The sequence below is a fragment of the Oncorhynchus kisutch genome, linkage group LG13, assembly GCF_002021735.2.
Source record: "Oncorhynchus kisutch isolate 150728-3 linkage group LG13, Okis_V2, whole genome shotgun sequence".
NCBI lineage: Eukaryota > Metazoa > Chordata > Actinopteri > Salmoniformes > Salmonidae > Oncorhynchus > Oncorhynchus kisutch.
Genome location: NC_034186.2, coordinates 64,516,203 through 64,539,420, shown reverse-complemented (window position 1 = coordinate 64,539,420; position 23,218 = coordinate 64,516,203). Strand labels below are relative to the sequence as shown.

At 45.0% G+C, this 23,218-nt stretch overlaps 1 protein-coding gene across 1 annotated transcript in view; it reads right to left on the bottom strand.

Moving 5' to 3' along the window:
• The window catches only part of LOC109901699 (dynein heavy chain 5, axonemal), an 80,846-nt gene that overhangs the window by 12,625 nt on the left and 45,003 nt on the right, over window positions 1-23,218 (bottom strand). The window contains exons 40-64 of the mRNA XM_031786918.1: window positions 19,568-19,721; window positions 19,302-19,448; window positions 18,284-18,525; window positions 16,687-16,863; window positions 16,113-16,317; window positions 14,037-14,179; window positions 11,520-11,654; window positions 11,145-11,267; window positions 10,763-10,976; window positions 10,198-10,421; window positions 9,538-9,736; window positions 8,967-9,139; window positions 8,359-8,489; window positions 7,836-7,989; window positions 7,429-7,696; window positions 7,047-7,278; window positions 5,877-5,991; window positions 3,771-3,947; window positions 2,498-2,701; window positions 2,083-2,262; window positions 1,796-1,933; window positions 1,559-1,694; window positions 1,002-1,318; window positions 651-806; window positions 292-474 (exon numbers count right to left, since the gene is read on the bottom strand). Of these exons, the coding sequence (XP_031642778.1) occupies window positions 292-474; window positions 651-806; window positions 1,002-1,318; window positions 1,559-1,694; window positions 1,796-1,933; window positions 2,083-2,262; window positions 2,498-2,701; window positions 3,771-3,947; window positions 5,877-5,991; window positions 7,047-7,278; window positions 7,429-7,696; window positions 7,836-7,989; window positions 8,359-8,489; window positions 8,967-9,139; window positions 9,538-9,736; window positions 10,198-10,421; window positions 10,763-10,976; window positions 11,145-11,267; window positions 11,520-11,654; window positions 14,037-14,179; window positions 16,113-16,317; window positions 16,687-16,863; window positions 18,284-18,525; window positions 19,302-19,448; window positions 19,568-19,721 (4,527 nt within the window). The remainder of the gene's footprint in view (window positions 1-291; window positions 475-650; window positions 807-1,001; window positions 1,319-1,558; window positions 1,695-1,795; window positions 1,934-2,082; window positions 2,263-2,497; window positions 2,702-3,770; window positions 3,948-5,876; window positions 5,992-7,046; window positions 7,279-7,428; window positions 7,697-7,835; window positions 7,990-8,358; window positions 8,490-8,966; window positions 9,140-9,537; window positions 9,737-10,197; window positions 10,422-10,762; window positions 10,977-11,144; window positions 11,268-11,519; window positions 11,655-14,036; window positions 14,180-16,112; window positions 16,318-16,686; window positions 16,864-18,283; window positions 18,526-19,301; window positions 19,449-19,567; window positions 19,722-23,218) is intronic.

The following is a 23,218-nucleotide window of genomic DNA, read 5'->3' as shown; positions in this document are numbered from 1 at the left end:
ACATGAGAATTCAGACCAACAGCAAGAGAAACAGGCACACCATTCAGACAGACACTGATTTTGAGGGTCATTTTTCAGGTCTTTTAACATTTCTCTGCATACAGACCTGGCTGGGTTCATTCTCTGTGTTCATTTGATTCAGTACATTTCAAAATGGGTGGTCACAGTCATTATGTACAATTCTAATAAAGGCTCACTATTAAACAACTACAACAAAATGACCTTTTGTTGATACATTCAAATGTTTTTATCCATGATTTCATAAGCACGTGGTTGGACGTGGTTCCTGACCTGTTTCTCAGTGAGGATGACCCGTCCCAGCAGCTGGTCCTCCAGACCCCTCATGGTGACAGTGAAGTCTATGATGGAGGTGCGGGCGCTGATCTCTGGGGTGTACGCAGGGTTGGGGAGCTTAGTGGTCACATAAAGACGGAACCCCCTCATCACATCTACCTCCTTGTCTCCCACTTTCACCTGGTGCAGGAAGAGAGACAGTCAGGAAGGGAGAAAGACAGTCATGAAGGGAGAAAGACAGTCATGAAGGGAGAAAGACAGTCATGATTAGCCCCAGAGATAATAACCCCATAACGATAATGCGTTTCATTTGATCATGTGATGATTGATAATGTGGTTAGGATAATGGTACATACCTTATAAGTGGAGCCCGTCTTAATGAAGTTTTTCTCCAGTATGTTGTCCAGTGCAGGGTCCAGCTCCTCCCCTACGTCCTCGATCAGTAGGGGGCGCCCTAGAGACAGGCTGTCCTCCAGGTGGTTCCTGAAGTACTTGTGGTTCAGGGAGGTGATCTGGGAACCACAGAAACGTCTCATTACTGACACAGTATTACACATAGTTTTTTACCAGAAGAACTGACATATCCAAAGGTCAGTTAGGCCTAAGGCTAGTGTAACCGCTGTTCGGAAACATACAAAATCTATCGGCTGGACAATGGGAGGGCATAGTTATGGGAGAGAATAGTGTGAAAATGAATGCAGTCCAACCTGCAGCTCATTCCTGGATTCTTTCTTTTTTATCCAGATCTTGCCCTGGGTCTGAGGGTCTATGAGGAGAGGGAAGCGTGAGGCCTTGGTGATGATGATCCCGTTCTGGATGGATAGGTCATCGTTGGGCAGGCCCTGAAGGTTCCACTCGCTGACCGTAGGTGCGTCGATCAGCATCTCGGTCAGGTTGAGGTTGTTCCCGAACTGGATGTGTCTGGTCTTCATCTCCCTCTGCCAGTCGGTCAGGAGAAGGTTCCGGAACTCCTGGTTGAAGGGGCCGGAGTAGGACAGAAAGGCTGTGGCCAATAAGACGTCACCTGAGCCAAGAAGTTAGCACACATAGGTTGGTTCACGCCTCCATCCTACTGTATAGCATAACTACAGATAAAATACTAATACGCATTGAAAAATATGGTACACAAGCAACCGGAGCATCTCCCCCAAAAAATAAGATGTTGAGAATTCTAGGTAATGGACAATAGGTCATACGAAGCTTTTGTGAAAGTTAGCCCTGTTATTTTAAAAAAGGCGGAGAAAAAAGGGTTGAATGAACCCACCTACAAGGCGCTTGGTCTGGGCGGCAAACCCTTTGCTCTGCTCTGTCCAGCGCTCCTTCTCTCCAGCCAGACCACTGATGAGGCTAGAGGCCGTCTGCATCTTGTGTCTGCAGCGTTCAGCATCCTCCAACAGAGTCTGAGAGAGAGAGGCAGAGAGAGAGAGAGAATATTTGTTTTTAACAGAATATTTGTATTTCTTTTTTAATCTAAGGCATTGAGATAAGAGGTGTTCAGTACCTGTTTCTCCATCATGGCCTTCTCATACTCTGCTTGGACCACATCCAGCTCTGCCTGCTTGTCATTCAGCTCTGCCTGGGCCGCCTGCAGGTCTATGTTGGCTATGGCCAGCCGGTTCTGCTGCACTGCCAGGTTAGCCTAAGAGGTAAGTACAGTATCAAATATTAACTGGACACTCGGGGACAACAAAATGTACTGGAAAGAAGAAATCAATTAGCAAGTTTGTGGTACACATGTCAAAGGTTACCAGAGAGGCGGGTGGTGTTACACAACACCACCTGGGTTACCTTTAACGGGAGCACCTCCTTGTTGATGGAGAAGAAGGAGGCCATGGCTTTGGTCCAGGAGGCCAGACCAGCCACGTTTCCACACACGCGCTTGGCCGTCTCCAGGGTGTAGTCTGGCATGTCGAAGTAGGGCAGCAGTAGCTCCACCATCTCCTCATTGATACTGTCTTTGGGGAATTGCTGTTAGAGAGAGACAACAGAGCCGGAGATCTCAAAGCAAGCTGCCATTGCATCACCACTGAAGTTGATTTCCTGGTCATATGTGCCTGTAGTGCAGTGTCTATAGTGTAGTGTGTTACTGTAGAAATGCACAGTGTAGTAATATTACAGGATGCAGACATTGTACCTGCACACTGTACTACTTTATTTGCTTATCTAAGTAATATTACTTAGATGCTGGCCATCTGTTTCCTACCTGCAGACTGCCCAGGAAGTTCCCAGCAGTCATGAGTTTGAGGGACTCCTGCCAGGAGGGCATGGTGCAGTTCTTCTCCGGGTCGATCTTCACCGTGTTCACCCTCCTCTGGAACAGCAGCAGAACACAGTCCATGATCCTCATGATGAGGTGGGGAGGCCGACCCAGGGTCCGCACCGTGGCAATGTCTGACGGCTTGATGGTCTGATGAATACATGAGGAAGGAATACAACTACATGAGTAACTGTGTTACTCATTAAATCTTTTTTTGTTGTATTTTTTTTATTTTATTCTACCCCTTTTTCTCCCCAATTTCGTGGTTTCCAATTGTTTTAGTAGCTACTATCTTGTCTCATCGCTACAACTCCCGTACAGGCTCGGGAGAGACGAAGGTTGAAAGTCATGCGTCCTCCGATACACAACCCAACCAAGCCTCACTGCTTCTTAACACAGCACCATCCAACCCGGAAGCCAGCCGCACCAATGTGTCGGAGGAAACACCGTGCACCTGGCAACCTTGGTTAGCGCGCACTGCGCTCGGCCCGCCACTACAGTCGCTGGTGCGCGATGAGACAAGGATTTCCCTACCAGCCAAACCCTCCCTAAACCGGACGACGCTAGGCCAATTGTGCGTCGCCCCACGGACCTCCCAGTCGCGGCCGGTTACGACAGAGCCTGGGCGCGAACCCAGAGTCTCTGGTAGCACATGTCACCCGGGAGGCCCTCATTAAATATTTTCACCTGAGAGAACTACCACATTGAGCCGGGGTGGGCAATCATTTCAGCTCGAGGGCCACGTCAGGATTTCAAAATTCAGCAGAGGGCAATTTGCGGCATAGAAAAGGACAGTTATTTTAAAACATATAGGTCCATTATATTTTTTACATACTTTCTATATAGTTTGACATTCAAGAGTGGCCTGGAGTGTTTTTTAACCCAAGATAATCATAAAACATGTTTTTACTCCAACCTCACCTGGGCGACTAAGAATAGGCTCGTATGTTGCCCACCCCTGATGTTGAAGGACAAGACTTGGGTCAAATACATTTGTCAAAACTGATTCCTTTATTTTGGGGTACAATGGAACCAATGGAATTGTCTCAAAAGTGTAAACTCCAGCTTAACCAAATGCATCCATGGCCAGAGAGGGACACACTAAACACAATTGGAAATGTGAACTTGAAGCCATGCCTGGGTCTGATGCTTCTCAGAAGAACCCCCTTGTCACCCTCTCACACCCCCCAGGCCCCTCCCACCCCCCCTCCCAGCATACCTGTAGTGCACCCTCAGCCTCCTCCAGGGCTGGCTTGGCAGCCTCCAGCTTCTCCTCAGCGAAGGCCTTGTCAGCAGAGATGCTGTCCACTATGGCTTGAGCTTTATCCTTGACCTTCTGGACCTCCACCTTGACCTTCTCTGCTGCTTGGGCCTTCACTGTCACCACCTTCAACACCTAAGACACAACAAACCATCACAAGAGAGACAGGAAGTGAGGTGCGTCTTTCGCATAAAGCAAAAGTTAATATGCAATATGAAGAGTGTTGGTCCCATGTTTTATGACCTGAAATAAAATTTACAATTTTTTATTTTTATAATTTCTCTCAAATTTTGAGCACAAATTTGTTTAAATCTATCCATCCACCTGACATGTGTGGCATCTCAAGAAGCTGATTAAACAGAATGATCAAACAAACCTTTCCGGCTACCCAGACAAAGCACTAAATAAACTTCAGTTAGTGCTAAATACGGCTGCTAGAATCGTGACTAGAACCCAAAAATGTGATGATATTACTCCATTGCTAGCCTCCCTACACTGGCTTCCTGTTAAGGCAAGGGCTGATTTCAAGGTTTTACTGCTAACCTACAAAGCATTACATGGGCTTGCTTCTACCTCTTTTTCCGGTTTGGTCCTGCCGTACATACCTACACGTACGCTACGACCACAAGACGCAGGTCTTCTAATTGTCCCTATAATTTCTAAGCAAACAGCTGGAGGCAGGGCTTTCGCCTATAGAGCTCCATTTTTATGGAATGGTCTGCCTACCCATGTGAAAGACGCAGACTCGGTCTCAACCCTTAAGTCTTTATTGAAGACTCATCTCTTCAGTAGGTCCTATTATTGAGTGTAGTCTGGCCCAGGAGTGTGAAGGTGAACGGAAAGGCACTGGAGCAACGAACCACCCTTGCTGTCTCTGCCTGGCCGGTTACCCTCTCTCCACTGGGATTCTCTGCCTCTAACTCTATTACAGGGGCTGAGTCACTGGCTTACTGGTGCTCTTCCATGCCGTCCCTAGGAGGGGTGCGTCACTTGAGTGAGTTGAGTCACTGACATGGTCTTCCTGTCTGGGTTGGCGCCCCTTAATCGGGTTGTGCCATGGCGGAGATCTTTGTGGGCTATAATCGGCCTTGTCTCAGGATGGTAAGTTGGTGGTTGAAGATATCCCTCTAGTGGTGTGTGGGCTGTGCTTTGGCAAAGTGGGTGGGGTTATATCCTGCCTGTTTGGCCCTGTCCATGTATCATCGGATGGGGCCATGGAGAAACTCTCAATGATCGGCTATGAAAAGCCAACTGACATTTACTCCTGAGGTGCTGACCTGTTGCACCCTCGACAACTACTGTGATTATTATTATTTGACCATGCTGGTCATTTATGAACATTTGAACATCTTGGCCATGTTCTGTTATAATCTCCACCCTGCACAGCCAGAAGAGGACTGGCCACCCCTCATAGCCTGGTTCCTCTCTAGGTTTCTTCCTAGGTTTTGGCCTTTCTAGGGAGTTTTTCCTAGCAAATGGTTTCTGTACAGCACTTTGAGATATCAGCTGACGTAAGAAGGGCAAAATAAATACATTTAATTTGATTTTAAAATGTGCAGTTTTGTCATACAACACAATGCCACCAATGTCTCAAGTTTTGAGGGCATGTCCAACTGGCATGCTGACTGCAGGAATGTCCACCAGAGCTGTTGCCAGAGAATTGAATGTTAATTACGCTACATAAGCTGCCTTTTAGATAATTAGTCAGTACGTCCAACCAGCTTCACAATCTTAACCACACCAGCCCAGGACCTCCACATCCAGCTTCTTCACCTGCAGGATGTCTAAGGGGGTGGGATGGGAGTGTTGTCTGTAATAAAGCCCTTTTGCTGGGAAAAACTGATTTGGCTGGGTCTGGCTCCCAGTGGGTGGGCCTGGCGACCAATGTCCTCCAAATTGACTAATTTCCTTATATGACCTGTAACTTAGTAAAACCTTTGAATGTTGCGTATACATTTTTGTTCAGTGTATGTACACTTCAAAGTTCTGGTATTGGTATTTGGTAAGTCTGTTGCTGGGAAACAAGAGATAGATGAGTAGCATACACCAAACATACACACACACCATGTCTGCCTTCTCGTTGGCGATTTGCAGCTCCTTCTCTTTGACCTCCAGCTCGTTGCTGAGTAATGCTACAGACACAGAGGCCTCCTTCAGCTTCTGAAGACCTGTGTTCATTCTGATGAATGAACGGGAATGGGATCAGCAATCATTGTATTATACAAGTATACCAGGTAAGTTCGGTCTAATGTTTCTTGAACACATGTTAATGAGTAAAAGAATGACTAAAAGGCAGAATAGTAAGAGAGTGATATAGCACAGTGTACACCATATATTGGCATATAGAATACTATATAATACTAGTATTATATTAAATCATGTGATAGACACACAGCATTACGATAGATAAATGCTGTGAAAAACATCTACAATTTCTTTCGACCATGGTGTACTGTGAAGCCGCATGTTCCACATAGGAACGAAGAGCATTAAGAGAGGTTTATACAATGATGCGGCTAATTTATGGATTTTTCCCGCTTTCACAAGATTCATGCCGCCAAAAAACTGAGCACCGTCACATCATGTAACGTAAATCGAGCGTGCTCAAACTTCCCATCATTCTGATTACGGTAGTCATTTTGTCACCCTCATCATGGCAAAGACACGGAGAAATGCATATGATGCAGCTTTCAAGTTGAAGGCGATCGATCTGGCTGTTGGAAAAGGAAATAGAGCTGCTGACAGCGTGGAGCATTGTCAAAAAATCCACTATCATCAACGGGTTTCGAAAGGCTGGACTGCTGCGTGTTGAAGAGGGCAGCGATCCAACTTCGGATGAAGCAATTCTGAGGCTATTCAACTCCGACACCGAAGGAGATGACTTCAGTGGTTTCAGTGCACAGGAGGAGGAAGATAGTGACCAATGACTTTCTTGGTAGGCTACTGTTTATTGCTATTTTTTATTTTTTTGTTACAAGCCGTGTTTCGTTTAAAAGCCTATTTATTTTTGTTACAAGCCGTGTTTAGTTTAAAAGCCTATTTATTTTTGTTACAAGCCGTGTTTCGTTTAAAGGCTGTGTAAAGTTCATTTGTTTCAATGTACCGGTAGGAACCTGCGGCTTACAGACACGTGCGGCTTATTTATGTACAAAATACATATTTAAAAAAAATTCGGTGGATGCGGTTTATATTCAGGTGCGCTTAATAGTCCAGAAATTACGGTACTGTAATTACCTGTGTGCCAGCGTCTGCACCTCGGAGTGCTTCTCCTTATAGATGGTCTTGTATCCCTGGATGAAGGAGAGGTAGGACTTGGGAGTGACGTGCGTGGCGCGGCGGTACCTCTGGAAGTAATCCACACACTTCTCTGCCACGCCGTCCTGGAAGGAGCCCATACACTGCACCACCTCCCCCTTCACCACGGTCGAACAGTCGATGTCATAGGTGGACAGGAAGTGCTCTGACACTGGAGAGTAAACAGATTAATAGTGATTTGCTTCAATCTCCAAAGTGTGCAGTATACATTTATACTGTATGTTCGCATACAGAAACGAAAACACATGCTTACCCACAAATGGACACCAGCGGACACACAAATACACACACACACACACACCTGCGATCAGAGCATCTTTGGGCCAGCGGCTGAACCAGTCCATGGTGCAGCCGGAGATGAGGGCAGGGAACTTCAGGGCTCTGTTCCGGAACTTTTCCCCAACAGGAGAGAAGCAGAGAACCACATGTAGGTTCTGTCTGACCCTGCTCATAAAGTAGTCATGGAGAATGTCATTGGTCGGTGGTCGCCGAGGAAACTCTCTTTTCATGACTGGTATGAGGTCACTGAACATCTCGTCAATTTCGTCTCGAGCAAACAAGTTCGACACCTGAGAAATCAGCACAATATACAACAACAGTTATCCGAGTTATAATGGAGTGCGATATTTGTTTCTCAAACACAGATTGACACAACTTCTTGAAAATGCTCTAATGTTTTACGTGTGTTCATGTGATCAATGTGCTGACCTCCCCAGATGATAACACATTATTCATGTACTCCAGGAAAGACTCGTCCTTGATCTCGTTATCAGTGAAGATGAAGCTGATGCCTTTTCCCTGCTGGCCTGCTGTCCTGTACAGACCCTTCAGATCCTCCATCAGGTTAGCAGTGTTGTACGAACTGAGGACAGAACACAGAGATGTTACAGGTCATAGCGAAGGTGTGAAAATACATATTTTTCACAATGAGTATTTCCTCCACTCCTCCAATGCATTTCGAGAAGGAGGATAGGGGACGTGAGGAATCGAGGAAAGACAAATTGGCAGAGAGTTACTGTGCACTTGCAGTAATGCAAGCAGAGCTACCATCTACGGGAGGACAACAGAACTGCATGACCACATTCAATACATTATAAACGCCTGTTACAGTTACAAAGGGACTGCATGAGACCGTGTGTCTGTTCCAATAACCTTCCTAGCAAACTACTTAGTATGAAGTAGGAAGTATGTAGTAGTATGCTAGTAAAGACATTGGAGGGTGTGTCTGTACCGTGTTAGTGTGATCTGAAAGGTCTTGTATCCGGCGATGAAGGAAGCCAGTTTAGTCAGGCTCTGCTTGCCTGATCCCCCCACTCCTACTAGAAGGGCATTCCCTCTGGGGGTGCGGATGATCCTGGAGATCTAAAGACAGACATGGGGCGGCAGGGTAGCCTAGTGGTTAGAGCGTTGGACTAGTACCTGGAAGGTTGCAAGTTCAAATCTCCGAGCTGACAAGGTACAAATCTGTCGTTCTGCCCCTGAACAGGCAGTTAACCGTCGTTGAAAATAAGAATTTGTTCTTAACTGACTTGCCTAGTTAAATAAAGGTTAAATTTTTAAAAAGATAGACAGAGGGAGAGAATCCTTCCTTTTCTGTTCTTATATCAAGAGATTTGATGCGTACACTCATTGGTCAATGACTTTAAGATAACTAACCCTTTAAAACGCTTCCAATGTGAATGTTTAGTAATACTTTTTATGAAGACCCTCTTTGTAATGTGATATAAGCATGTTTATAATACCTTATGATCTATACACAATGCACTATAATGCATGACAAAGGTGGTAATAATTGCTCATAAACACCTATAGGTGAACATAATGACAGTTTCCCTCTACCTTGACAAGGTGTATCATAGCATCTCTGAAGAACACCATGTCCATGCCAGCTCCTCTGATGCTCTCGTTGTACTGGCCAAGGAACATGTTGAGCCTGTCCATCAGGCTCTCAAGCGACTCGATGGGCTCATACACCTTGGGCATCTCAAAGTCTGTATCCTCTGGCTCCTCACCTGGTGGAAAAAATGGGAGTCATTGTCAATGCCAGATTATTCATTCAAATGATCCAACTCTCTGCTAATGTAGCACGCAGCTAGTTTTTCAATTTAAATAAAACATTTATTTTCTAATCATTATTGTATATACTCATGGAATATCATTATAATATAATTACTGTATTTATTCACATTAACCTGCAATTCAGCTTTAAACTGCAGTGTCTACAACATAATGATACAGCTAAACACACCATCTTAGAATGTACTGTTTGAATCCTTAGTACAAGGTAGTAAAATACAGCACATATTTAATATAGACAATATGGGTTCAGAAACTGTAAATGCAGGATCATGGGATAGATACAGTGTATGTATGTGAAGGGGCTATACAGTACCTGGTGCTCTGGCTATACCTGTAGCTTCAGGAGCATCCCTTAGGAAGTCAACAAAGTAGCTGTCTACTCCGAAGTCGACCACAGCCCTCTCTTCCTCTCCTAGCTCCTCCTCTACTAGCTTGGCCAGGGCCCTGTCGAACCAGGCTACATCTTCTGGCATGGTGAACCGGTCCGCGATCACACGCTTACACTCGTGCTTCCACAGCTGAAGCAACACCTACAGCATACAGGGTCCAAATAAAACAAACTTTATCTCATAGAAATGTTAACTCTACATTCACAGAACGACTGCTGATTAAATGTCTAGAATCTTACTGTAACTTAGGACAGAAGTTCATTCAGACCTTTGGATCCAGTGAGAAACCTTTTGATATGTATTCCTCTAGTTGTATTGGATTGACTGATAGATTTTCTTATGTTAATGTATTTCAAGAGGAAATTCAGTCACACTTTGTTTGAATAGTCCGGATAGTCCATCTGTAGAGCATGTCATTCTGTCAACAATCTATCTGTTGATAAGCAGCTGCTTGCTAAGGTTACAGTAAGGGTTAGGGTGAGGGTTAAGTTCAGGGTTAGTTGATAGTTGAAATATTACTGATAGTCTGTAGCGCATCTACAGATGGACTATCCAAATAAAGTGTCACCGCAAATTCTCTTTAGAAGTTTTAATGGACTCACAGTAAGAGAGTTGACCAACTCAGCGGTTGGGTTGAGCATGCCCTGCCAGACTCTGGACAAGTCTCTGAGGTTGAAGATGTAGTGGAACTTGGCCGGAGTGGGCAGCATCTTGACCTTGGTCATTTGCCACAGCCGACGGGTCAGAGGCACCAGCTTGGCCACAGTTCCACGCACCTCTTCTGTGAAGCCTCGCCAGGCACAGTAGTGCCCTGTCCCAATGACTCCTGGTCAGGGAAATAAATGAGGTGAGGGGAAAAGGGGTTGACGACATGAAGGTGGGCGAAGCATTGAGGTAAATAAGTTAAATAAAATAGTGTTTTTATTGAGAGATATATAATGGTGTAATTATATATGTATATATAGATATCTAATAGAGTCAAAATTCAAACAAGCCCAGTGTCAATGGATGAGAAGTAGTATTGGTAACTCAAATTACAGGGTATTCATACATTTTCTTTTTTAAATATGCTAGAGGGGGAGAGGGAAACCCACACTGATCAAGAAGATAAACCATAGAGTCTCCACACAGATGCAATTCCAGAGTTTTTAAAGGAGCCAAACCCACCAAATATCTTGTCGATGGATGTGTTGGAGGGCAGGGTGCAGTTGAAGATGGAGAACTGCCTCTTCAGTCTCTGTGGGATGTCGTTGCGGCCTCCCCCTGGGTGGATCATCGCTGCCAGGAACTGGATGTCCACTATATTGGTGAACTCCCCTGGCTTCTCCAGATTGAAAAACCCGTTCTGTTCCATCAGCTGGCGGACTATCTCATTGGTGACCTAAAACGGGGTGAGTCAAATTAGGAAATTAGGTAAAAAGGCAGAATAAGCTGTACACTATCGGATTGCAATTTCATATGGTAAGGTTTCCCAGGCAAACAAATGGGAAAATTGTAATTTTTGGGCTTTCGCTATGGTGATTTAACGAGTGCTGAGTATGAGTCCGACCTGATCTCCCCATTCGTTGATGACTGGCATGTTGATGTCGTCCACAAAGACGGACATCTTCTTCCCTGCAGGAGGGCCGTAGGTGGTGCCCACCCGCTTGTCCACAAAGCTTTCCACAGTCCGCTGGAAAGAAAGAAAGATTGGGTTGAGTGTTTCATCTTTACAGACAGTGAATTAAAGGAACAAAACACACATTTGAAGTAATGTTACTGTAAATAAATGTCGCATAGACCTGAAGTAGTCAGATAAACTTTCTGACAAGTTACTGGAAAACCTTTTCATTCATTCACAACTGATCTTAGAAAGTCCATCTAAAAGTTGAAACGTTAGAGTAAAGTGCAGGAAGTGTGTGGTGTTGTTTTGGAGGTGTAATACCTGGAACATGAGTGAAGTTGTGGCGGAGGAGAAGTTGAGACTCTTGGCCATGTGAGTTTCGGGGTCGTACTTTGACATGTATCCCTTGATGATGACGGTCTTGGCTGTGCCTTGCTCTCCGATCAACAACACAGCCTGCGACAAAACGAGGAAGGGATTACTCTTGAGGATCTGACCAAGATCACATGGCTAGGGGGTAATTTATCCTCCACATACAAGCCAAATTAACAATACGTGTACACTCAGAACAAGATTGCTGATATAGGATCATTTTAGATTATAATAAGAATATACAGTAAATTCGGAAAGTATTCAGACCCCTTCACTTGTTCCACATTTTGTTACGTTACAGTCTTATTCTAAAATGGACCCAATACCCCATAAAAACAAAGCAAAACAATTTTTTTTGGTGTGTGAAAATGTATTAAAAATTAAAACTGAAATATTAAATTTACATAAGTATTCAGACTCTTTACTCAGTACTTTGTTGAAGCACCTTTGGCGGCGATTACATTATTGAGTATTCTTGGGTATGACGCTACAAGCTTGGCACATGTGTATTTGGGGAGTTTCTCCCATTCTTCTCTGCGAATCCTCTCAAGCTCGATCCTGACTGGTCTCCCAGTCCCTGCCGGTGAAAAACATCCCAACAGCATGATGCTGCAAGCACCATGCATCACCATAGAGATGGTGCCAGAGGTCAATCTTGGTTTTATCAGACCAGAAAATCTTGTTTCTCATGTTCTGAGAGTCCTTTAGATGCCTTTTGGCAAACTCCAAGCGGGCTGTCATGTGCCTTTTACTGAAGAGTGGCTTCCGTCTGTCCACTCTACCATGGTGGAGTGCTGCAGAGATGGTTGTCCTTCTGGAAGATTCTCCCATCTCCACAGAGGAACTCTGGAGCTCTGTCAGTGACCATCGGGTTCTTGGTCACCTCCCTGACCAAGGGCCTTCTCCCCTGATTCCTCAGTTTGGATGGGTGGCCAGCTCTTGGAAGCTCTTTTCCATTTAAGAATGATGGAGGCCACTGTGTTCTTGGGGACCTTCAATGCTGTAGCCATTTTTTGGTACCCTTCCCCAGACCTGTGTCTTGACACAATCCTGTCTCTGAGCTCTACGGACAATTCCTTCGACCTCATGGCTTGGTTTTTGCGGGACCTTATATAAACAGATGTTTGCCTTTCCAAATCATGTCCAATCAATTTAATTTACCACAGGTGGACTCCAATCAACTTGTAGAAAAATCGCAAGGATGATAAATGGAAACAAGATGCACTTGAGCTCAATTTTGAGTCTCATAGCAAAAGGTCTGAATACTTTTGTAAATAAGTTATTTCTGTTTTATTGTTTTAATACGTTGGTAAAAAATAAAAAATAAACTCTTTTCGCTTTGTCATTATGGGGTATTGTGTGTAGATTGATGAGGAAAACAATAAATGTAATACATTTTAGAATAAGGCTGTAAAGTAACAAAATGTGGAAAAAGGTAAGGGGTCTGAATACTTTCTGAATGCACTGTATATACACTACATTACCAAAAGTATGTGGACACCTGCTCATTGAACATTTCATTCCAAAACCATTGGCATTAATATGGAGTTGGTCCCCCTTTGCTGCTATAACAGCCTCCACTCTTCTGGGAAGGCTTTCCACTAGATGTTGGAACATTACTGCAGTGACTTCAGCTACAAGAGCATTAGTGATGTTGGGCGATTTGGCCTGGCATTCCAATTCATCCCGAAGGTGATCGATGGGGTTGGGGTCAGGACTCCATGTAGCCCAGTTAATGCACGAGGGCATTGTCATGCTGAAACAGGAAAGAGCCTTCCCCAAACTTTTGCCACAAAGTTGGAAGCACAGAATTGTCTAGAATGTCATTGCATGCTGTAGCGTTTTCCCTTCACTGGAACTAAGGGGCTGAGACCGAACCATGAAAAACAGCCTCAGACCATAATTCCTCCTCCACCAAACTTTACAGTTGGCACTATGCATTCGGCCAAACCCGGATTACTGTCCGTCCACTGGCGGCGAGCTTTACACCACTCCAGCCAACGCTTGTCTTGTGTTCGGCTGCTCGGCCTTGGAATACCATTTCATGAAGTTCCCGACGAACAGTTATTGTGCTGACATTGCTTCCAGAGGCAGTTTGGAACTCGGTAGCGAGTGTTGCAACAGAGGACAGACGATCTTTACGAGCTACACGCTTCAGCACGCGGCGGTCCAGTTCAGTGAGCTTGTGGGGCCTACCACTTCGTGGTGAGCTGTTGTTGCTCCATGACGTTTCCACTTCACAATAACATCACTTACAGTTGACCGGGGCAAAAATTGACAAACTGACTTGTTGGAAAGGTGGCATGGATGTGCTCAATTTTATACACCTGTCAACAATGGGTGTGGCTGAAATAGCCACTAATTTGAAGGGGTGTCCACATACTTTTTTATATATAGTGTACAAAGGGGACTTGATCCTAGATCAGCACTACTACTCTGAGTCCCTTTGTGAATATGGACACCCACCTTGCCCTGTTTGGCGATGGTCTGGATGAGGAAGTCAGTGCGGACATTGTCTACGTTGGGGACCAGGATGGATCCGTACTCTGGGGTGATGTCTGATGGGTAGATGTACTCCTCTACCCGTGTGTTCCAGTGGACCCACTGACCTGCACATACAAGAATAAGTCATTGAAAAACAAATAATACGAGCATCATGAACACCATCCACGATGTCTTCAGATGGAATTTTCACCATCCACGATGTCTTCAGATGGAATTTTCACCATCCATGATGTCCTCAGATGGAATTTTCACCATCCATGATGTCCTCAGATGGAAATACTTTAGTTCAGTTGTAAAGAATGACTGTCAAATAGATAAATGACCCTTATTCTGTTCAAAAAGGACAACATTCTTCTGATGATAATACCCACCGGAGGGTGAACATATCATGAAAGACTGGTAGCAAGCAGGACTATGGTAACACCAACATCAGCTGTGCAGGTGAATTTAACGCATATTGATGGTTTAATGAGAGATCTGATGGTGATATTTATAATTGAGCAAGAGCACTGTGAAAGACCAATATGATCTTATGATCTACACTGAACAAAAACAAACACAACATGCAACAATTTCAAAGATTTTCCTGAGTTGCAGTTCATATAAGGAAATCAGTCATTTGAAATAGATTAATTAACTAATCTATGGATTTCACATGACTGGGAATACAGATATACATATGCTGGTGACAGATATCTTAAAAGAAAAGGGAGGGGTGTGGATCAGAAAACCAGTCCGTATCTGGTGTGTGCAGATGCGGCGTGACATCTCATTCGCATAGAGTCGATCAGGCTGTCGATTGTGGCCTGTGGAATGTTGTCCCACTCATTTTCAATGGCTGTGCAAAGTTGCTGGATATTGGCAGGAACTGGAACACGCTGTTGTACACATTGATCCAGAGCATCCCAAACATGCTCAATGGTTGACATTGTGAGTATGCAGGCCATGGAAGAACTGGGACATTTTCCCTTTCAAGGAATTGTGTACAGATCCTTGCGACATGGGGCCGTGCATTATCATGCTGAAACATGAGGTGATGGCAGCGGATGAATGGCATGACAATGGGCCTCAGCATCTCGTCACAGTATCTCTGTGGATTCAAATTGTCATTGATAAAATGCAATTGTGTTCATTGTCCGTAGCTTATGCCTGTCCATACTATAAGCCCACCGCCACAATGGGGCACTCTGTTCACAACGTTGACATCAGCAAACCGCTCGCCCACACGACGCCATACACGCCATACACGCTGTCTGCCATCTGCCCGGTATAGTTGAAACCGGGATTCATCAGTGAAGAGCACACTTCTCCAGCATACCAGGGGCCACCGAAGGTGAGCATTTGAAGTCGGTTACGACGCCGAACTTCAGTCATGTCAAGACCCTGGTGTGGACGGCGAGCACGCAGATGAGCTTCCCTGAGACAATTACTGACAGTTTGTGCAGAAATTCTTCATCAGCTGTCCGAGTGGCTGGTCTCAGACGATCCCGCAGGTGAAGAAGCCGGATGAGGAGGTCCTGGGCTGACATGGTTACACGTGGTATGTGGTTGCGAGGCCGGTTGGACGTACTGCCAAATTCTCGAAAACGACATTATGGTACAGTATGATATGAACATTAAATTCTCTGGCAACAGCTCTGAAATTCCTGCAGTCATCATGCCAATTCCAAGATCCCTCAAAACTTGAGACATCGGTGGCATTGTGTTGTGTGATAAAACTGTACATTTTAGAGTGGCCTTTTATTGTCCACAGCACAAGGTGCACCTGTGTAAGGATCATGCTGTTAAATCATCTTCTTGATATGCCACACCAGGTGGATGGATTATCTTGGCAAATGAGAAATGCTCTCTAAAAGGGATGTAAACTTAAGCTTTTTGTGCATATGGAACATTTTTGGGATCTTTTATTTCAGCTCATGAAACACTTTACATGTTGTGTTAATTTTTTTGTTCACTGTGTCTTCCATAACAGTAAAAAGAGGACTGAGTGTGTGTTGTGAGTTTTTGGAGTCTGTCTACTGAACATGAACCCCTCACCGCCTGTAGTGACGTGGTAGTCGAACATGGTGTCCTCGCTCTCTGATGGTATATCTGGGAGGTCCAGATGGATGTTGTCGTTGCCACGGAGCCAGCTCTCCATCTTCCTCCTGTCTTCCAGCTCCAGTAAAGCTCCGATGCTCCACATGAGAGCAAACACATAGAGACGCTCCACATGCTGCCTGGACACCTCCCCACACTGTTCCTGGAACACAGTCACTATCAACACAACATACTGTACCAAAGCCCCTCTACATCATTAGATCTACTATATTTCCTACTTGGTACTCAAATTAATCAGTCACCTACAGTAAAGGGAAATGGAAATCCACCCTCACATAGATGCAGAGTCCAGAGAGTTACAGTCCAACAGTAATTGAAAAGAGTGCTTACAGAAGCACAATGACAGGATTAATTAAATCAGTTAGGCATTAGAACATTCCAATTTGTCTCTATGAGGAATGTGGGGCAATTCACTCCAACAGTATTCATAGAGCTCAGTGATGTACGGATATTATCCCCCTTCTGCAGGGTTTTTAATATGGTTGGAATATGGAGGTTTCCGGGTGTCTACCTTGGCGGGAATGAGGCCCTGCAGCATGTTGATGCTCTGCATGATGACGAAGGCCTCCAGCATGTCGATCTTGTACTCCAGACAGCGAACAGTGAACCGGTAGAGCTCTGGGAATGAAGAGGAGAACAGCTCTCTCAGCACCTCTCCCTCCTGACGGGAACGCTTCTTCAGCCAGCCCTGCATGGGGACAAACACACATGTATATATGTAGACAAAGATACACACATACACAAATATACACACACACAGACAAAGATATACACAAATACACACACACACACACACACACACACAGACAAACATATACACAAATATACACATACAGACAAAGAAACTAAAAAGATTTGGCATGGGTCCTGAGATCCTCAAAAGGTTCTACAGCTGCAACATCGAGAGCATCACTGCCTGGTATGCCAATTGCTCGGCCTCCGACCGCAAGGCACTACAGAGGGTAGTGCGTATGGCCCAGTACATCACTGGAGCTAAGCTGCCTGCCATCCAGGAACTCTACACCAGGCGGCGTCAGAGGAAGGCCCTAAAAATTGTCTTTCTCTACTACCGCATGGCAAGCGGTACTGGAGTGCCAAGTCTAGGACAAAAAAGCTCCTCAGCAGTTTTTACCCCCAAGCCATAAGACTCCTGAACAGGTAATCAGATGGCCTCCCGGACTATTTGCATTGTGTCCCCCCCCCCGACAACCCCTCTTTTACGCTGCTGCTCCTCTCTGTTCATCATATAGGCATAATCACTTTAACTATACATTCATGTACATACTACCTCAATTGGCCCGGCCAATCAGTGCTCCCGCACATTGGCTAACCGGGCTATCTGCATTGTGTCCCGCCACCCACCACCCACCACCCACCAACCCCTCTTTTACGCTACTGCTACTCTCTGTTCATCATATATACCGTGTCAATTTAACCATATCTACATGTACATACTACCTCAATCAGCCTGACTAACAGGTGTCTGTACGTAGCCTCGCTACTGTTATTTTTCACTGTCTTTTTACTGTTGTTTTTATTTCTTTACTTACCTATTGTTCACCTAAAACCTTTTTTGCACTATTGGTTAGAGCTTGTAAGTAAGCATTTCACTGTAAAGTCTACACCTGTTGCATTCGGTGCACGTGACAAATAAACTTTGATTTGATACACACATACACAAATATACACACACATACAAAGATACACACACACCGACAAAGATACACACATACACAAATATACACACACAGACAAAGATACACACATACACAAATATACACACACAGACAAAGATACACACATACACAAATATACCCACACAGACAAAGATACACAAATATACACACACAGACAAAGATACACGCACAGACAAATATACACACAGATACAAATATACACACACAGACAAAGATACACACATATACACACACAGACAAGGATACACATATACACACATACACACACACACAGACAAAGATACACACATACACAAATATACACACACAGACACATAGACAAAGATGCACACACACAAGCATGCACGGATGTACGCACACACACACATTTTCATCCACTGATAAAGAGTGAGCGAAGGTTCCTGTGCCCACCTCCAGAATGGGGCTCCAGTTGAGCACAGAAGAGCTCATGAACACCATTCCGTTACGAGACACGGTGGCAGGCGAGGCGTTGTCGATGTTGTGGGGCTCAAACACGATCTTGCAGTTGGGGGCCATGGGGATCCTGTCTCCATTGGCCAGGGTCAGAGTCCTGTTGTCATCCAGTACAGAGTTGAGGTTCTCTATCCAGATAGCATCTACTGGTCCATCTAGTACTATCCAGATGTGCTCCCCTGCAGAGGAGAGGGACATTAGAACCAGTCTGCTTATTAAACTAATCAAAATCAACTATGGAGGTCAGAGCATATTAGAATATCACTTTTAGTAAAACTATAGGGAAATGATAGGGAAATTAATAGAAAGATATGAGAATATTGAAAAACATGGAAATGGTCTGCCCCTTTGTTCTACATGAATTTCATAGAGACTATATGGTATGCACTATATGTGGGTTCATGCTCTAACATGTCTAATTGAGTAAACTTGCATGTGTTGTCTCTACCTTCTTGCCCTTTGTGCTGTTGTCTACGCCGAATAATGTTTGTACCATGATTGGTGCTGCTACCATGTTGTGCTGCAGGGATGTTGTGTTGGTATCATGCTATGTTGTTGTCTTAGATCTCTTTATGTAGTGGTGTCTCTCTTGACCTGATGTGTGTTTTCTCATATATATTTATATATATATATATATATATTTTTTTTACATCCCAGCCCCTGTCCCGCAGGAGGCCCTTTGCCTTTTGGTAGGCCGTCATTGTAAATAAGAATTTGTTCTTAACCGACTTGCCTAGTTAAATAAAAAAAATAAGTGTAAAGCAAGGATCGTATAAGTCCAGGGTATTTCTTTCAAGTTTTAATGTCACATGCACAAGCACAGTGAAATGCCTTTCTCGCAAACTCAAAACCCAACAATGCAATAATAATCAATAACAATGTATTACTCACAATAACAAGGCAGAACAAAAACACACAATATATAAAAATATGAAATAAGAGGTGTCCGTCTCACCTTTCTTGGCTCTCAGGGTCTTCCTCCACAGGGTAGAGAAGATGCCGTCAGTCCAGTCATTGGTAGCTACATCTAGACGGCCAAACATCTGAGGGGCGGTGATCGCTTTGGGGTTCATACGCATCTCTTTGTGTGGCTGACCGCAGTCTGTGGGTGCAAACACACACACACACATTCACTTAACACAACTTTTAGTTAAGTATGACTGCCATGGGGAAGTAAATAAGGTCAAATAAGTCCAGTGTTTTGATGGGGATGTTTCTCACCTGTCATGGCTCTCATCAGGGTGTGAATGCAGGTGGTTTTTCCTGCTCCGCTGGGCCCCAGGGCCATCATGCCATGGCGGACCCTCTGGGTCTCAAACAGCTGAATCACCTTCAGCTTCCATGGAGGGTGGCTGATCAGACCTGCCTCCGCCACCTACAGTATAGAGAACAATGGAAGACAGTGAGGGGAACTCTTCATGTTATGAGACCAGACTCCTCCACCTACAGTATGGAGAACAATGGAAGAGTGAGGTGAACTCTTCATGTTATGAGACCAGACTCCTCCACCTACAGTATGGAGAACAATGGAAGAGAGTGAGGTGAACTCTTCATGTTATGAGACCAGACTCCTCCACCTACAGTATGGAGAACAATGGAAGAGAGTGAGGGGAACTCTTCATGTTATGAGACCAGACTCCTCCACCTACAGTATGGAGAACAATGGAAGACAGTGAGGGGAACTCTTCATGTTATGAGACCAGACTCCTCCACCTACAGTATGGAGAACAATGGAAGACAGTGAGGGGAACTCTTCATGTTATGAGACCAGACTCCTTCACCTACAGTATGGAGAACAATGGAAGAGAGTGAGGTGAACTCTTCATGTTATGAGACCAGACTCCTCCACCTACAGTATGGAGAACAATGGAAGAGAGTGAGGTGAACTCTTCATGTTATGAGACCAGACTCCTCCACCTACAGTATGGAGAACAATGGAAGAGAGTGAGGGGAACTCTTCATGTTATGAGACCAGACTCCTCCACCTACAGTATGGAGAACAATGGAAGAGAGTGAGGTGAACTCTTCATGTTATGAGACAAGACTCCTCCACCTACAGTATGGAGAACAATGGAAGACAGTGAGGTGAAATCTTCATGTTATGAGACCAGACTCCTCCACCTACAGTATGGAGAACAATGGAAGACAGTGAGGGGAACTCTTCATGTTATGAGACCAGACTCCTCCACCTACAGTATGGAGAACAATGGAAGAGAGTGAGGTGAACTCTTCATGTTATGAGACCAGACTCCTCCACCTACAGTATGGAGAACAATGGAAGAGAGTGAGGTGAACTCTTCATGTTATGAGACCAGACTCCTCCACCTACAGTATGGAGAACAATGGAAGAGAGTGAGGGGAACTCTTCATGTTATGAGACCAGACTCCTCCACCTACAGTATGGAGAACAATGGAAGACAGTGAGGGGAACTCTTCATGTTATGAGACCAGACTCCTCCACCTACAGTATGGAGAACAATGGAAGACAGTGAGGGGAACTCTTCATGTTATGAGACCAGACTCCTTCACCTACAGTATGGAGAACAATGGAAGAGAGTGAGGTGAACTCTTCATGTTATGAGACCAGACTCCTCCACCTACAGTATGGAGAACAATGGAAGAGAGTGAGGTGAACTCTTCATGTTATGAGACCAGACTCCTCCACCTACAGTATGGAGAACAATGGAAGAGAGTGAGGTGAACTCTTCTTGTTATGAGACAAGACTCCTCCACCTACAGTATGGAGAACAATGGAAGACAGTGAGGTGAAATCTTCATGTTATGAGACCAGACTCCTCCACCTACAGTATGGAGAACAATGGAAGACAGTGAGGGGAACTCTTCATGTTAATACAAATAAATCCTTACCTCACATTTAGATCGAAAAAAGGTTTTATGCTACTATGGTATTAAGGCTAAAACCAAGACAGATTCATCCCTTAAACTCGGTATTATACTGTGGGTGCGGCATGTAGCCTTGCGCGTAAGAGCGTTGGGCCAGTAACCAAAAGTTCGCTGGTTCGAATCCCTGAGGTGATGAGGTAAAAAAACATGTTGATGTGCCCTTGAACAAGGCATTGCTCATGTAAGTTGCCCTGGATGAGAGCATCTGCTAAATTACTCAAATGTACTGTAGGGAAACGGAGAAGAGATGGGTGGTGAGGAGAGGAGAGAACCAGTGTAAGGAGGAGGGTTATGAGAAACTACATGTAGATAGGCTTCAGAGTCAAAAACATGAGCTGGGTATGCAAAATTATTTTGTGTGGAGGTGCTGACTAACGTAGGATAGTCAGTTTTACTAGGGTAAGTTTGGCGGCGTGAGTGAAGGAGGCTTTGTTGCGGAATAGAAAGCCGACTCTAGATTTGATTTTAGATTGGAGATGTTTGATATGAGTCTGGAAGGAGAGTTTACAGTCTAGCCAGACACCTAGGTACTTATAGATGTCCACATATTCTAGGTCGGAACCATCCAGGGTGGTGATGCTAATCGGCCGTGCGGGTGCAGGCAGCGAACGGTTGAAAAGCATGCATTTGGTTTTACTAACGTTTAAGAGCAGTTGGAGGCCACGGAAGGAGTGTTGTATGACATTGAAGCTCGTTTGGAGGTTAGATAGCACAGTGTCCAAGGAAGGGCCAGAAGTATATAGAATGGTGTCGTCTGCGTAGAGGTGAATCAGGGAATCGCCCGCAGCAAGAGCAACATCATTGATAAATACAGAGAAAAGAGTCGGCCTGAGAATTGAACCCTGTGGCACCCCCATAGAGACTGTCAGAGGACCGGACAACATGCCCTCCGATTTGACACACTGAACTCTGTCTGCAAAGTAGTTGGTGATCCTTTTATCAATGGCGGTTATGATATCGTTTAGTACCTTGAGCGTGGCTGAGGTGCACCCGTGACCGGCTCGGTAACCAGATTGCAAAGCGGAGAAGGTACGGTGGGATTCGAGATGGTCAGTGATCTGTTTGTTGACTAGGCTTTCGAAGACCTTAGATAGGCAGGGCAGGATGGATATAGGTCTGTAACAGTTTGGGTCCAGGGTGTCTCCCGCTTTGAAGAGGGGGATGACTGCGGCAGCTTTCCAATCCTTGGGGATCTCAGACAATATGAAAGAGAGGTTGAACAGGCTGGTAATAGGGGTTGCGACAATGGCGGCGGATAGTTTCAGAGATAGAGGGTCCAGATTGTCAAGACCAGCTGATTTGTACGGGTCCAGGTTTTGCAGCTCTTTCAGAACATCTGCTATCTGGATTTGGGTAAAGTAGAAGCTAGGGAGGCTTGGGCGAGTAGCTGCGGGGGGGGGGGGGGGGGGGCGGAGCTGTTGGCCGAGGTTGGAGTAGCCAGGAGGAAGGTATGGCCAGCCATTGAGAAATGCTTGTTGAAGTTTTCGATTATCATGGATTTATCAGTGGTGACCGTGTTACCTAGCCTCAGTGCAGTGGGCAGCTGGGAGGAGGTGCTCTTGTTCTCCATGGACTTTACAGTGTCCCAGAACTTTTTGGAGTTAGAGCTACAGGATGCAGATTTCTGCTTGAAAAAGCTGTCCTTTGCTTTCCTGACTGACTGCGTGTATTGGTTCCTGACTTCCCTGAACAGTTGCATATCGCTGGGACTATTCAATGCTATTGCAGTCCGCTACAGGATGTTTTTGTGCTTGTCGAGGGCAGTCAGGTCTGGAGTGAACCAAGGGCTATATCTGTTCTTAGTTCTGCATTTTTTGAACGGAGCATGCTTTTCTAAGATGGGGAGGAAGTTACTTTTAAAGAATGACCAGGCATCCTCAACTGACGGGATGAGGTCAATATCCTTCCAGGATACACGGGCCAGGTCGATTAGAAAGGCCTGCTCGCAGAAGTGTTTTAGGGAGCATT